At 48.0% G+C, this 12,431-nt stretch overlaps 1 protein-coding gene across 1 annotated transcript in view; it reads right to left on the bottom strand.

The window, feature by feature from the left end:
* Dlg4 (discs, large homolog 4 (Drosophila)) overlaps nucleotides 1-12,431 on the bottom strand; it is a 32,920-nt gene that overhangs the window by 1,849 nt on the left and 18,640 nt on the right. The window contains exons 8-19 of the mRNA XM_013013130.1: nucleotides 8,209-8,240; nucleotides 7,125-7,420; nucleotides 6,863-6,965; nucleotides 5,952-6,066; nucleotides 4,455-4,631; nucleotides 4,158-4,194; nucleotides 4,040-4,067; nucleotides 3,411-3,458; nucleotides 3,221-3,322; nucleotides 2,688-2,860; nucleotides 1,688-1,797; nucleotides 866-957 (exon numbers count right to left, since the gene is read on the bottom strand). Of these exons, the coding sequence (XP_012868584.1) occupies nucleotides 866-957; nucleotides 1,688-1,797; nucleotides 2,688-2,860; nucleotides 3,221-3,322; nucleotides 3,411-3,458; nucleotides 4,040-4,067; nucleotides 4,158-4,194; nucleotides 4,455-4,631; nucleotides 5,952-6,066; nucleotides 6,863-6,965; nucleotides 7,125-7,420; nucleotides 8,209-8,240 (1,313 nt within the window). The remainder of the gene's footprint in view (nucleotides 1-865; nucleotides 958-1,687; nucleotides 1,798-2,687; nucleotides 2,861-3,220; nucleotides 3,323-3,410; nucleotides 3,459-4,039; nucleotides 4,068-4,157; nucleotides 4,195-4,454; nucleotides 4,632-5,951; nucleotides 6,067-6,862; nucleotides 6,966-7,124; nucleotides 7,421-8,208; nucleotides 8,241-12,431) is intronic.

Below are 12,431 nucleotides of genomic sequence, written 5' to 3'. Positions count from 1 at the left end.
GCCCCACGGCCGACCAAAAAAAAAAAAAAGACTAGCACTTTGAGCCACAGCACCACAACTGGTTTTCTGGTGGTTAACTGGAGATAAGAGTCTGAAGGACTTTTCTGCCCAGGCTGGTGTCAAACCAGGATCCTCAGATCTCAAAATCCTGAATAGCTAGGATTGCAGACATGAGCTACTGGCACTTGGTTTCACATATATACATACATATGTATATGTGTGTGTGTGTGTGTGTGTGTGTAATTTCTAATCAAGGCTGGTGCTTTATCACTTGAACCATACCTTCACTTACAGCTTTTTACTGGCTAACTGGAGATAAGCCTCTCACTGACTTTTCTGCCCACGCTGGCTTCAAACCACAATCCTCAGATTTTAGCCTCCTGAATAGCTAGGATTGCAGGTGTGAGCCACCTGAACCCAGCTGGAGCACTTTTTTTTTTCTTTTTGTTGGTCATGGGGCTTGAACTCTGGGCCTGGGCGCTGTCCCTCAGTTCTTCAGCTCAAGGCAAGTGCTCTACCACTTGAGCCATAGCGTCACTTCTGGTTTTCGGGTAGTTTATTGGAGATAAGAGTCTCACAATCTTTCCTGCCTGAGCTGGCTTTGAACTGTGATCCTCAGATCTCAGCCTCTTGAGTAGTTAGGATTCAGGCGTGAGCCACTGGCACTAGGTTCCCATTTTTTTTTCTCCTCTAATTCTCCAAGCCATGAGCTGTAGGCTGTACTTCTCCCCCCTCCCCCACCTCTCTACAGAGGTACAAAGGTGCCTCTTCCTATGCTATTCCCACAGTGGGGCACTATGTGAAGTCTGAGCAAAGGCACCCTGTGGACATCACCCATATGGTACCAGCCTGCCTGCAATCGCACCTGAAAAGCATTCTGTGAACTCCTGCTCCAGTTTGGTGGCTCTGTCGAAGGCTTTACGGGCTTGTTCCTCTGTGATCCGCTTGTTAATCTCTCTGTAAAGAGGGAAAGAAACAGCGACTTGAAGGTGGGCCTACCCTCTGCCTTCTACCTCCTCCATTCAAGGATGTTAAGTTGTAACCTGGATTTTCTTATTTGGAGCATGTAGCAAAAAAAAAATTCTGATACCCTCTTGATTCACAGATGAGCCTCACCCACATGACCCACCCCAACCCGGTTCGCAAGACTTTTCAGGCGCTTGTCCCACTAGTCTTCAGCCTCAGAGAAAAGATCCAGAAGACTTTAACTCTTTTTATTTTATTTTTTGCCAGTCTTGGGGCTTGAACTTAGGGCCTGGGCACTGAGCTTCTTTTTGCTCAAGGCTAGCACTTTATCTATTGAGCCACAGCACCCCTGAGGGCTTTTTCTGTTTATGTGGTACTGAGGAATTGAACCCAGGGTTTCATGAATGCTAGACAAGCACTCTACCACTAAGCCACCTTCCCAGCCTGACCTTAACTCTTAACTACTCTTGAGGCTGTGGCTGCTGTATGCTCCAGAGGCTGCTGAGAGCTGTAACCCTGCTTAGCCCCAAGGCAGAAGAGGATAGGAAAGGCCTGGAACTTCCTGCAACCTGGGGCTTTAGCTCTCCATGCAACAGCACCTTTGTGAGCTGCTGGAGTCACGGCCCAGGGCTCTGAGGGCAAATGTAATGCAGCGGCCTTAAGAGGCCCAGAACCACAGAGGTGTGGGGAGCAGAGGGAAGGCCCCCAAGACCATACTCACAGCACATTCTCCAGGGATCGGGGGCGAATGAAGATGGCGATAGGGTGCAGGTGGGCCGCCTGCAGCCGCCGCACAGCATTGGCGGAGACATCAAGGATGCAGTGCTTCCCCTGGGGGCAGGCAGGGTAGGCGGAGGGGGACCAGCGGGTAGCAGAAAAGGACAGACAGAGGTGCCAGGAAGGGATGGCAGGCCATGGGAAGGTGGGGATGGGTGTCAAAAGACATGTGAGCGAGCGTTGAAAGAGGTATGGACAGAATGGAGACAGAGAGAAAAGAAAGGAAGGGGAAACGGCAAGCCAGATGGGAGGGCAGGAAAGGAACAGAGTGGAGGATGTGATAAGAAACAGGCAGGGAGGGGGACCCAAAAAGATGGAGGCAAAGTAGAGGCCAGCAGAGCAACAGACCGAGGAGTGAGGAGTGGAAGGCAGGCCAGGCCAGGTAGGGAAAGAAAGCCAAGGGAAAAGAGAAAAGAAGTAGGATACAGGGAGGAGGGAGGGGAGGACAGACAGAGGACAGACAGATGGAAGAAACAGGAGAGACAGATGGGAGGGAGAGGAGGCAGATGGAGAAAAGGAGCCAAGGAGGGAGGGCAGGCAGGGTGCAGAGCAGCAGGGAAAAGGAGTTGGGAGTGGGAGAGGGGAGTTAGTACCCCCAAGAAAAGGGAGGGGGGAAAAGCCAGAGGGGAGTCAGGAAGTTGGGGGAGACCAAGGCACCAAAGACAAGGCCACAGGAAATGTCGAGAAATGAGGGCAAGGCGAAGGGAAGCAGTGAGGAGAAAGAGACAGATGGTGGTGAGGAATGTGGGGTCAGGAAGTGAGGGGAACAGGGCACAAAGAGCAGACGGTCAGAGTTGCCCAAGAGAGGGAGGTGGAGGAGCCGAGCGTAGTGGAGACCCAGCAGGGAAAGAGACAGAGAGAAAGAGAGTTAGAGAGAGCTGGAAGGAGGCAAAGGGGTGGGGAGAGGGCAGGAGGAAGAGGATGGAGCACCCACTGGGTCCTACCTGCTCGGCTACCTCTCGCACAGACTGGACGCTGGTTCCATAGAGGTGGCTGTTATACTGGCCAGCCTCGATGAACTTGTGTGCCTGAATGTCCTTCTCCATTTTCTCCCGGGACGATACAAAATGGTAATCCCGGCCATCTATCTCATATTCCCGCTTAGGCCGTGTCGTATCTGCCAGGAAGTGACCCCACCCCACAAAGATCTAACCACCATCCCCCACTTGAATACTGACCAAGATCAACCCCTGCTCCCCCCCACAGTATGTCCAGTTGGTCTTGGAAGAAGGCTATTGGGGGGGCCAAAATTGAGGAGAGACAGAACTGTCTCCCAGGGGAGGCCCCCTAGTTTCTGGCTTGGATTTGCCTACTGGCGAATACAAGGGTAGATGAGACACACCCCTCCCATGACAAAACATGTCCCCTAGCACCCCAATACCCACAGGTAGTTCTATCTATATCTATGTCACAAGTGGGGCTCCTCAGTCCCTCCCCACCCTCCATCCCCACCCCCCACCTCCATCCAAACACTCACGAGGGACACAGGATCCAAACTTGTCGGGGAACTCAGAGAGAAGATCATCATTGGCTCGGTCCTTAGTGGGGCCAAGGATGATGATGGGGCGAGCATAGTGCACTGAGGAGAGAGCCAGGCTTAGGCTGTGAACAAGACCAGGGGGACAGAAAGGCTGAGGCCAAAGCAGGGGCCAGGGCTCAGGGCTCACCTTCCATCTGTGTCACTGTCTCGTAGCTCAGAACAGAGTCTTCTCGACCTGGAAGGAAACAGGCATCTGCAAGAGCCTCCAAGCCAGAAGCCTTGGAGCCCTTGTCTCACCTGCCTTTTTTTTTTTTTTGTCAGCCATGGGGCTTGAACTCAGGCTCGGACACTGTCCCTGAGCAAGTTTTTGCTCAAGGCTAGCGCTCTACCACTCTGAACCACAACTCCACTTCTGGTTTTTAGATGGCAAATTGTAGAGAAGAGTCTCCTAGTCTTTCCTGCTTGGGATGGCTTTAAACACGATCCTTAGATCTCAGCTTCCTGAGTAACTGGGATTACAGGTATGAGCCACCAGCATTTATTTTCTTTCTTTCTTTCTCCTTTTGCTCAAGACTAGTATTCTACTACTTGAGTCACAGCTCCACTTTCAGCTGTGTGTGTGTGTGTGTGTGTGTGTGTGTGTGTGTAACTGGAGATAGGAGTCTCCCAAACTGTTCTGCCCCAGCTGGCTTCAGACTATGCTTTGTTAGGATTCCAGGCGTGAGCCAATGGCACCGGGCTCACCTGCCTTCTTGAGGAGATCAAGAGCATTCAGTGCTCCTCTCACCCCAGAGTTTCCTGATTGATTCTACCTACCCTGTGATCCAGAGCTGGAGCCCCAGTCCTAGGAAGAGAAAAAGGCCACATGGTGGGTTAAGGGTTCAGCTTCACCCAACCCCCACTCTTCCACCAAGCTTACCCCTCCTCCACCTACCTTGGCTTTTAACCTTGACCACTCCCGTCGCTCAACCCTGTGGGATACAGGTTGGGATGAGGAATAGCCCCTACTTTCTGGACCAATTGAGAACTCCATCTTCTAGCAGCACCTGGGCCCAGTTCTCCTCAATGGAGTTGTCTGACGCAAAGGTTCACAGGAGCCATAGTCCCCTGACACCTGACACCCCCACTCTCCCCCCACACACACACCATGAGTCCCCTACTGGCTGCCCAAGGGAAAACCTGGGAAACTTCAGGGCCTGTAGCAGGAAGGCTCAGTTCCCAGGAGCCTCACCGTCGTTTGCTGGGAATAAAGCCAATATCGTCGGTCTCACTATCAGAGTGGACCCGCCGTGCCTGCCACCACTCTTCATCACTAGCGTCAATTACGTGAAGCACATCCCCAAAGTGGAAGCTCAGGGCCTGGCTCAGGAAGCCGCAGTCCTTGGTCTTGTCATAATCAAACAGGGCCCTAGAGGGTAAAAAGCTCCAGGTCAGGGTCTAGCTGAGGACTCCAGGAAGAATGCATCAGCCACCCTGAAACCAGTAGGGAGATACAATAAAGAGGTCCTAGAAAACACAGGCTGCTGCCAAGTGCCAGAGGCTCACACCTATAATTCAAGCTACTCAGGAGGCTGAGATCTGGGGATCCCAGTTCAAAGGCAGCCCAGGCAGGAAAGTGGGTGAGACTCTTATCTCCAATTAACCATTAGAAAACCAGAAGTGGCAATGTGGATCAAAGTGGTAGAGTGCTAGCCTTGAGCAAAAGAGCTCAGGGACAGCACTCAGGCCCTGAGTTCAAGCCCCATCACACACACACACACACACACACACATACACACACACAAAGTACAGGCTGCTAATGACATGCACACAGCAACCCAAACTATACAGACCAAAAACTGCTATAATTCAAAATGCCACAATAATGTACACAATGTATGCAATTTCCACAGTGAGAGCAAGAACTCCAGGAAGAACTGGGCACTGTTGGTTTATACCTGTAATCCTAGCTACTCAGGAGGCTGAGATCTGAGGAACCCAGTTCAAAGCCAGCCCAGGCAGGAAAGTCCTTGATACTCTTATCTCCAATTAACTATTAAAAACTAGAAGTAAAGCTGTGGCTCAAGTAGTAGAGCACTAGCCTTGAGCCAAAAAGCTTAGAGACAGCACCCAGGCCCTGAGTTCAAGTCCCAGGACCAGCACAAAAATAAATAAGGCTGGGCTCTGGTGGCTCATGCCTGTAATCCTAGCTACTCAAGAGGCTGAGATCTGAGGATCGCAGGTCAAAGCCAGCCCAAACAGGAATGGTCATGAGACTCTTATCTCCAGCTACCCACTAGAAAACTGGAAGTGGTGCTGTGGCTCAAGTGGTAGAATGCTCGCCTTGAGCTGAAGAGCACAGGGATAGCACCCAAGCCCAGAGTTCAAGTCCCACAGCCGACAAGAAAAAAAAAAATCCTATAGGTCCACCCTATGCCAAACACTGATTGACCTTTTAGGTACCCAACTGTGAGGCAGTCAGGGGATCCTTAGGGAACTGCCAGGGTGACCAGGGGCTAGAAAACAATTGGGACGCTTGAGACAGAAGCTATTTTCCAATCCAGATGGTACATCCCAGAAGGGCAGCCTGTGTAGTCAAACCCATGAGCACCAGCTAAGTGTCAGGCATGAGTAGAGGAGCAAATGCCAAGCTGGGTTTCAGGAAAGAGCTGGCTCGAGGAACAGGGGTCAGCACAAGGGAAGAGGAATCTACCTGCACCTGAGAAGCCCAGCCCTTGAAGTTTCTGACCTGATGTAGAAACCCCGTTTGGGGTTGCTCCTCAGGGAGGCAGTTCCTGAGCCCAGGCTGCTGTTCATGAGCTGTTCCCGGAGATCGTGGATCTTGGCCTCAAATCGGCTGTACTCTGAGGAAGGACAAGAAGATTCTTTTTTTTTTTTTTTGTCAGTCATGGGGCTTGAACTCTGGGCCTAGGCGCTGTCCCTCAGCTCTTTAGCTCAAGGCTAGCACTTTATCACTTGAGCCACAGCGCCACTTCTGGCTTTTTCCTGTTTATGTGGTATTGAGGCATCAAACCAAGGGCCTCATGCATGCGAGGCAAGAACTCTACCACTGAGCCACCTTCCCAGCCCAAGAAAGTTCTTAACTCTGCCTGATTCTGCTGCCAATATCACCTCCATCTCTGAGTAGCTCAACAGAATTCTGGGAACTATCTTAGCCCTGACCAAAAAATTCTCTTGCCAGAAGACAGTGGTTCATGCCTGGAATCCCAGCTACTCAGGAGGCTGAGATCTGAGGGTTGCAGTTCAAAGCCAGGCTGGGCAGGAAAGGCCAGGAGAGTCATCTCCAGTTAACTAACAAAAAAGCCAGAAGCTATGGCTCAAGTTGTTAGAGTGCTTTAAAAAAAAAATTAAGCTTAAAAGGGGGCTGGGAATGTGGCTTTGTGGTAAAGTGCTTGCCTAGTATGTATGAAACCCTGGATTCTATTCCTTAGAACCACATAGAAAAAGCTGGATGTGGAGCTGTAGCTCAAGTGGTAGAGTACTACCCTTAAGCAAAAGAAGATCAGGGACAGTGCCCAGGCCCTGAGTTCAAGCATCAGGACTGGCACAAAATGGAAAGGAAAAAAGGAAAGGGAAAGGGAAAATGAAAGGGAAAGGAAAGGGAAAAGGAAAAGGAAAAGGAAATCTTAAGTCTGGTACCTTCTGGTTTATACTGAGCAATTATCGTGACTGTCTGACCCGCATTCTTCAGGGCAATGGCAGCCTGCTCATGACTGGCATTGCGGAGATCAACACCGTTGACCTACAAAGGGCAGAAAAGGCTGTCACCAGGGCCAGGGAGGCAGCAGTTCTCAGGTCTAAATGGAGCAGGGTCCAGCAAGACCAGGCTGCAGCCCATCCAGCCCCTTCCCAAGAGCACTGGGAATGGTACAGGCGGGGGGGGGGGCAGGCCTTTCCTCACCGACAGGATCTGGTCCCCCTTCCGCAGCTCCCCACTTAGGTCCGCAGGGCCCCCGGCCAGGATGAAGGAGATGAAGATGCCTTCACCATCCTCGCCCCCCACAATGTTGAAGCCCAGGCCCGTGGAGCCCCGGTGGATCACAATTCGCCTCGGTTCTCGGGGAATATCTTCCTCCCCAAGCAGGTCCTTGGCCACTGGGGAGTAGCGGCGAGGGGAGGTGGGGGTCATGGCTGTGGGGTAGTCAGTGCCCAGGTAGCTGCTGTGACTGATCTCGTTGTCCAGGTGCTGGGAGTAAGCTGAGAGAAGACAGGGAAGGATGAGATGGAAATGTAAGGAGCAAACAGCCCCCACCAGCCCCCCACTTCTCCAGAGGAGTAAAGGAAACCAAGAAAGCCAGACTCAGGCAACAGGGAAGTTAGTTTATGTATTTTATTTAATTTTTTTTGGCAGTACTGGGGTTTAAATTCAGGGTTTTGAGCTTGCTAGACAAGAGTTCTATCACTCAAGCCTCCAGACCTTTTTACTGAGTTATTTTTGAGACAACATCTCACTTTTTGCTTGGGCTAACCCAAACTGTGATTCTCTCTTTTTTTTTTTTTCATATTGTGGGGCTTGAACTCCGGGCCTGGGCACTGTTCCTCAGCTCTTCAGCTCAAGGCTAGCACTCTACCACTTGAGCCACAATGCCACTTCCAGCTTTTTCTGTTTATGTGGTACTGAGGAATCGAACCCAGAGCTTCATGCATGCTAGACAAGCACTCTACCACAGAGACACATTCCCAGCCTGATCCTCCTATTCTCATTTCTCTCTTGGGATGACAAGTATGCATCACAACACGCAGGTTTTTCTTCAGATGGGGTTTCTTTAACTTTTATTGCCCAGCCTGTCCTTGAACCATGATCATCCTCAGTTTAGCCTACCTGATAGCTACTATTACAGGTTCAAGACATTGTGCCCTGCTTGAAAGGGAAGTTGTATTGCTAGAGACAGTTGGTGGGGTAACTAAGGGAATTTAGAAGTGATAACAGAGCTTTGTTCTACTACAGGGATAAAGGACTTTAAGGTTATATGTCTTCAGTTTACCAGGGATGTTAAAATCAAAGGTGGCTATAACACTACAGTTTGCGGGGGTGGGGGTGGAGGGGTTCCTTTGGTTCACATGTCTCAAATCTCTTAATCCATAAAATTCCTTTTTCTTTTTCCCCTTTCATTTGTTGAAAAACTAGGTCAGTTGTCTAGATTTTCCCACATTCTTTTTTTTTTTTTTTTGGGTCCAGTGGTGGGGCCTGAACTATGGGCCTGGGCGCTGTTCTTCAGCTCTTCAGCTCAAGGCTAGCACTCTACCACTTGAGCCACAGCGCCACTTCTGGCTTTTTTCTTTTTGCTTATGTGGTGCTGAGGAATCAAACCCAGGGCCTCATGCATGCAAGGCAAGCGCTCTACCACTGAGCCACCTTCCCAGCCCTTTCCCATATTCTAACAGGAGCATTCCTGCTTACATCCCGATAATCTTGTAACATGTAAACCAGGGGCTTGTCCTACAGGCTAAATCAGATTCAAATTCAATGTGTGAAGGGCTGGGGATGTAGCATTCGCCTAGCATGCAGAGGGCATTTGTTCAATCTCTAATACTGCCAAAACAACACAAAAAACTTAATTATCAAATTCAATGTGTGAGTGTATTTCCCAAGAGACACTGTGTGCATCCTATTGTATCATCACAAGATGCAATGGCATCTGATTGTCTTTCTGTTAGTGAAGATCCACTGGTAAGTTCAGGACTTGCTAGCCTGCACCACCCATTTGATGTGCCCCATCAATCCTTTTCCTAATCTTTCATAGCCATTCATTATCACTGCCAGATTATGATACCAGAGATTGCAATAGGGTGAGTCTATTCTCTTGGGAGGGAGAAAGGATGAACATTAGTGGGACTTCCATAAAGAACATCAGACAGGCATTACAGGCTCATGCCTATAATCCTAACAACTGAGATCTAAAGGATCATAGTTCAAAGCCAGCCCAAGCAGAAAAGCTCACTAGACTCCATCTCCAAATTAACTAGCAAGCTGGGCACTGGTTTCTCACACCTGTAGTACTAGTTATTCAGGAGGCTAAGATCTGAGGATCACAGTTCATTCCAAGCCAGCCCTAGCAGAAACATGTTTTATCTCCAATTAAACACCAAAGCCAGAACTGGAGGTATGGCTCAAGTGGTAGAGCATCAGCTGAGCAAGTATAAGGCCCTGAGTTTAAATTCAGTACCATAAAAAAAAAAAATCAAAGCTAGGGCTGGTAACTCACACCTGTAATCCTAGCTACTCAGGAGGCTGAGATCTGAGAACTGCAGTTCAAAGCCAGCCTGGGCAGGAAAGTCCATGAGACTCTTATCTCCAATAAACCACCAGAAAACCGGAAGTGGTGCTGTGGCTCAAGTGGTAGAGCACTCCCCTTGAGCTAAAGAGCTGAGAGACAGGGCCCTGGCCCAGAGTTCAAGACCACTGACTGATAAAAAAAAAAAAATCAAGCTGGTACCAGTGGCTAATGCCTGTAATCCTAGCTATTTAAGAGGCTAAGATCTGAGGATCTGGGCTCAAAGGCAATCCAGGATGAAAAGTCTATGAGACTTTTATCTCCAATTAACCTTTCACAAACCAGAAATGGAGCTGTGGCTCAAAGTGCTAGAGTGCTAGCCTTGAATAAAAGAGCTCAAGGACAGTACCCAAGCCTGAGTTCAAGCCCCACAGCCAAATAATGGTGATGATGATGATGACAATGATGATGATGGCTGGACACTTGTTGCTCACACCTGTAATTCTAGCTACTCAAGAGGCTGAGATCTGAGGATCATGGTTCAAAGCCAGCCTGGACAGAAAAGTCCATGAGATTCATTCCCAATTAATTAATTAAAGCTGGAAGTGAAGCTGTGGCTCAAGTGGTAGAGTACAAGTTTGGAGCAAAACAGCTCAGGAACAGTGCCCAAGCATTCAGGAGTTCAAGCATTCAGGAACAACACACACATACACTCACACACAAGGGAACTATCACCTTTTGGTTAACTCTAAGGTGCAATTTGCACAGAAAAAGGAGGACAGATTGATTCTCTTTATATTTTCAGAATGAATGGCTTTCCCCCAAGAAAGCCTATCCTCATCCAAAGGTATGATATTCTTTTTTTCCTGAAGTGCTGGGGACTGAACCTAAGGCTATGCTCGTGATACATAAGCTGTACCCTGAGCTTGATGCTCATTTGATCACAGCGTGGTTCTTTTCCAGTCAGAGTCTCACTATTGCTTATACTTGATTCTGAGCTCAAACAATTCTCTGGACTTAGCTTCCTAAGTATCTGGTGCATACAACCATACCTGGCTTCCTCACCATTTTTGGCAGAACTGGGGTTTGAACTCAGAGCCCCACACTTGCTTGGCTTGCTTGCGTTGTCATTCTGTCACTTGTTCCAACTACTCTTTGCTGGTTATTTTTGGAGATGGAGTCTAGCAATCTTTTCTGTCCAGGCCAGCACTGAACCACTATCCTCAGGATCTCAGCCTGTGGATTAGCTAGGAAAACAAGTATGAGCCACTGACACCTGGCCACCCTAGGAATCTTGATACCATCTTTGCTTTCTAGTTTGAAAGACATTAAAGCACATCCTATACAATTTTTGTGCCTTTTTTAAATGCAGGATTTCACTATATAACTGGGTTCAACCTCCTAGTTCTGGGATTACAGGTAATACCATTTGCTCACATCTTATATATTTCTTGTCCAAGGGCTGGGAATGTGACTTTAGTGGTAGAATGATTGCCTAGCATGAGTGAAGCCCTGGGTTTGATTCCTCAGCATCATAAAAACAGAAAAGGCCAGAAGTGGTACGGTGGCTCAAGTGGTAGAATGCTGGCATTGAACAAAAGAAACTCAAGGGCAGTGCCCAGACTCTGAGTTCAAGCCCCAGGACTGGCAAAAAAAAAATTCTTATCCAAAATTTGGAATCAACCCTTTTTCCAAAGATCCCAAATTCCTTTTGATAGGTTACAGTATTTAGAAACAGCCCTGTGATCTCCACTCATCTGATCGAATCACTACTAAATAACCCCATGCTGCTGATCACATATATGGTATGTACACACCAGAGGGAAACTAGGAGGAGGACACAGAACTAGAGGGAATCAGGGAAAAACATACAACAGTGGGACCCATCAGCTGCATTGGACATTGAATAAAACAAACCAAGCAACTTAATGGCAGCGATGGGAGGGAGGGAATGAGTGGAAAAGAGGGAACAGCTGACACTATGCAAAAGGAAAGGAATGTACACATCACCCGATGTGGAAGAAATAACTGTATTGTCAAAGCCCATAGAACTCATACACGTTATAGACCACGATAGACAATTTGTCCCATGAAGGTTAGAATGTGTTTGTGACTTTAAGTAAACATCACTATCCCACAATACTGTGAAATTTGTGAAATTATGTAATCACTTAATCACAATAAAAGAATTTGCGAGAAAACATTAAAAATTAAAATAAATAGTCCTGTGATTTATTTTTTTGTCAGTTGTGGGGCTGGAACTCTGGGTTTGGGCACTGTCCCTGTGCTCTTCAGCTCAAGGCAAGCACTCTACCACCTGAGCGACAGTGCCACTTCCAGTTTTCTAGTGATTTATTGGAGTCTCATGGATTTTGCTGCCCGAGGTGGCTTTGAATCATGATCTTCAGATCTTAGCCTTCAAAGTGGCTAGGATTACAGACGTGAGCCACTGGCACCGGGTCAGTCCTGTGATTTTATTATGGCTTTAACATTAACTTTGTATTTTGTCACATTTGATTCTTTTCCAAAATACCTACCACATATTTTTTTCCAGGTAAATTTTAAAATCAACCAGCTAAGTTTCTGGGGAAGTAACAACATGAAAATTCAGATAAAGACCCAAACTAATTTGGAAAGTGCTGAAATCTTTTGCATATTAAGATTTTTCCACCCAGAAACACTGTTTTATTATGTCCTTCAGTAAAAATTTCATCATTTTTTTCTCATTTATATTTCTATCAGATGACAATACTCCTCCCCTTTACTTCCCACCTACTCATTATCAAAAAGCTATGTGACAAAACTGCCCCAGCAAAGTTACTGTGGTTGAGAATGACTGCTCTATAGATGAGGAACAAATAGATGCTATATTAAAAAAAAAGAGCACAGGGCTGGGTAGGTGGCTCAGTGGTAGAGCACTCGCCTTGCATGTCTGAGGCCCTGGGTTCGATTCCTCAGCACCACATAAGCAAAAAGAAAAAAGCCGGAAGTGG

Source organism: Dipodomys ordii, unplaced genomic scaffold (assembly GCF_000151885.1).
Source record: "Dipodomys ordii isolate 6190 unplaced genomic scaffold, Dord_2.0 Scaffold19, whole genome shotgun sequence".
Classification (NCBI taxonomy): Eukaryota; Metazoa; Chordata; class Mammalia; order Rodentia; family Heteromyidae; genus Dipodomys; species Dipodomys ordii.
This window is presented reverse-complemented; position numbering and strand designations above follow the sequence as displayed.